The 3,060-nt window shown below is 42.0% G+C and overlaps 1 protein-coding gene across 1 annotated transcript; it reads left to right on the plus strand.

The window, feature by feature from the left end:
* Nucleotides 1-225: 225 nt before the first annotated feature.
* Nucleotides 226-1,060, plus strand: LOC109221150 (protein EMB-1-like). The gene is made up of 2 exons (XM_019385612.1): nucleotides 226-408; nucleotides 766-1,060. The coding sequence occupies exons 1-2, from the start codon at nucleotides 294-296 to the stop codon at nucleotides 915-917; spliced, it is 267 nt and encodes an 88-aa protein (XP_019241157.1). The 5' UTR covers nucleotides 226-293; the 3' UTR covers nucleotides 918-1,060.
* The last annotated feature ends 2,000 nt before the right edge of the window (nucleotides 1,061-3,060 follow it).

Below are 3,060 nucleotides of genomic sequence, written 5' to 3' on the forward strand. Positions count from 1 at the left end.
TAATAAGAATGAATCCTACAGTTATTTTCATATTTACTAAGTCTGCCGTATACTTTTCTCTTTGACGTAGTAGAGTGCCACCAATATGGATTCTCCTTAAGCCATGTTGCCAGGTACGTGTCCCTCCATTCTGGTTAAAACGTAACATCCGTAAGGCAGTAACACCTATTAATACTATCAGCATAACATATGTTATGTCGTCTTCATGTAGCGGCAGCATACGCGTACGTAGTTATAGTTACTTATATATAGCAGTTGTTTCATTGGAAAATATTGAAAAAGTTAACAAAGATATGGCTACCGAACAAGAAAGAAAGGAGTTGGATAATAAAGCTAAGCAAGGAGAGACTGTGGTTCCTGGAGGAACTAGAGGTAAAAGCCTCGACTCCCAACAACATCTTGCCCAAGGTAACCAACTAGCTAGTTACTTTTAGTAAAGAAGATATGCAAATAAACACAACTTAATTTTCATTATATATAGTCAGTAGCACCTTACAGTCACAGAGGCGCAGTCTGGATTCAAATGTTTATGAATTTAAAATTTGCCACCGAAACCGTAGGGATTTTGAACTTTGCCCTATGGCTTCTGAACTTTGCCATCGAATTAGTGGATTTAAATGTTTATGAATTCTGAACTTGTCAATTTTGAACTTTGCCATTGATCGCCCGAATTCGTATTTAATTCTCTAGCTTCAGCTCTCTCGAAGCACCTTCTTGCATATGGTTTGTTTGCTTATTCATAATATATAATTTCATGTATAATAGGAAGGAGGCAAGGAGGTGAGACAAGGAAGGAGCAGCTAGGAAGTGAAGGATATAAGGAGATGGGACGCAAGGGTGGCCATGATTCCGGCCTGCAAGGCGGACGAGACCCGGAGGTGGAGCAAGGACTCGACGTTGACGAGTCTACTGGTTGATGTAATTTGGACGTTGCAAAGCTTATATTTTACTTGCTATATAAACTAGCTAGCTAATGTGGTAGTTGCTAAATTTTCTTCCTTAATTCTCTCAAGTAATAATAAATTATGCAATTAGTATGGTGAAACAAACTACATGTCGTCGACCGGTTTCATAAAATTAAAGTTACTCCACCTAGCCTCGTGAAAGTTTAGTAGCTGCAATTGCAAACTAAAACCATCGGTAATGGGTTTCGAAATGGAAAATAGGGATGTTTACCCCTAAAACAGATAATAATTAAATTTGTACCGCGATTTAAGAATATGTGGATTGATTCAAAATAAATGATCAAGAATATTAGATAAACAAGTTAAAAGATAAAATAAATAATAAAATTAATTGTGATGTTACGGCCTAGCTCGTATTGCGAATGAACAATAGTTTTGCCATTTCTAGAAAGCAGAAAAATAAATTTGTATTGTCTTGATTCGCGTGTTATAATGGTTCTTATTAAAGAAAAAACTATCCCTTTATATAGTAGGAGAGTTCCATATCTAGTATAAGTTGAAGAAAGGTAAAAATCCTCGCCTTGATATCACTGCACCTTTATTTGTCGTCTACAATCGTTCATTGCACTTCCTAAAGATTCAAAACTCGCCCCGAGTTCGGGATGCGTCGTTTTATCAGGTCTGATAGTGAGCACGCCGTTTGGGCCTCGATACAAAGAGCTCCCAGCTTCGATTTTGATCTCATGCATTCATACTCTTACTTCGTTTGATCCAGCGGGAAATCGGGGTGTGCATTAGCCCTGATTTCACCCGTTTACAGATAGTCCCCTCGTTTCCCAAAAAGTAGGTTTGCCGAAGCAATGGGAGAACCCTTCTTTCGTACGTTACAAACGAGTGACGGATAAGCAGAAACGTCCCATCAGTCGCGTCGTTCTAACTTCGGACACATGTTGGTCGTCGGCTGGTTGTCTTCGAATGTGAAATATCGCGTATTGATTGCATTTTCCCTTATAAAAGCTTCGACCTTTTATACTTCTTTCACTTTCCGATCCTAGCTTTTACCTTTTAATTTTTTAGCGACTTTCAACCTTTTCAAATCTTCATATCTTCATCTCTGATCTTCAAATCTTCATATTTGTTCTTAGACTTCTAACCCAGATCTTTATCCCACCTTCAAACCTTCATACTCTTTTCTTCAAAACTTCATACTTTTTCTTCGAATCTTCATACTTCCCTTCAAATCATCATATCACGATGCCTAAAACTTCCAAGTTAGTGCCTTAATAGGCTGCCCCTTCATCTTCTCACCCAGCCGCAGAAGCCAAGGTGGCCGCTCCCGAGGTGGCTCCAGAGCCCCCCATGAAAAGCTTCATACCCGGGGGTTGCACTATCAGGGATGACTTTAAGGTCGAGAAGGCCTCTAGCCAACAAGACCGGGGTGAGGGAGCATCGAGATACATATGCTCTCTCACCGGAGAAACCCTACCTGTAGTCCGAGCGGACTGTAAGTGGGAGGGCAAAGATGTGGTTGTCCTTGGGCCCAATGAAGATGTAACTGCTCACGTGAAGGGGTATATGAGTGTTTACACTTACCCCTTCAATCTAGCCCCTGTGGATCCTGTAGTTTTTGCTTTCTGCAAGAGATACGAGGCGTGCCTTGGCATATCCACCCATCCTTCTGGAGGATTATGATCCTCTTGCGCTACTTCGTAAACAACACTGAGTCTCGACGGATCAACCTTGACCACCTACTCTATTTATACAGTCCCTGAATCTTCCGAGGGGGACAGATCAAGCTCGTCTGGCGAGCAAGCAAGGCTCCTTTTCTTGAGCATTGACGAGGACCGAGACCGAGGATGGAAGGGGCGGTTCGTTCGGGTGAAAATCGAAGACCTGATTCTCCCCGAGTTTCTGCCATTCCCCGAGGAGTACAACGCATCCCGTAAGTATTGTCTTTCTTGGGTATGTCTTCCCTTTTATTTCTTTTTCTCATTGATTCTATTTGTGGTCGTACAGCCCCGGGATGCCACGAAGGAGGAGAAGAAGAAAAATAAAAAGTCCTCGAGTTCCCAGCCCTAGAGAGGAAGAGGAAGAAGAGGGCGGCCACCTGGGTCCGGAAGCCCAAGAAGAATACCAAGTCTAGGGCACCGAACCT

Source organism: Nicotiana attenuata, unplaced genomic scaffold (assembly GCF_001879085.1).
Source record: "Nicotiana attenuata strain UT unplaced genomic scaffold, NIATTr2, whole genome shotgun sequence".
Classification (NCBI taxonomy): Eukaryota; Viridiplantae; Streptophyta; class Magnoliopsida; order Solanales; family Solanaceae; genus Nicotiana; species Nicotiana attenuata.

Excerpts from the sequence above, each read along its gene's own strand:
- LOC109221150 (XM_019385612.1), top strand. The coding sequence starts at position 294 with ATGGCTACCGAACAAGAAAGAAAGGAGTTGGATAATAAAGCTAAGCAA. Across the intron at positions 409-765 it reads CCAACAACATCTTGCCCAAG|GAAGGAGGCAAGGAGGTGAG; the intron begins GTAACCAACTAG and ends CATGTATAATAG.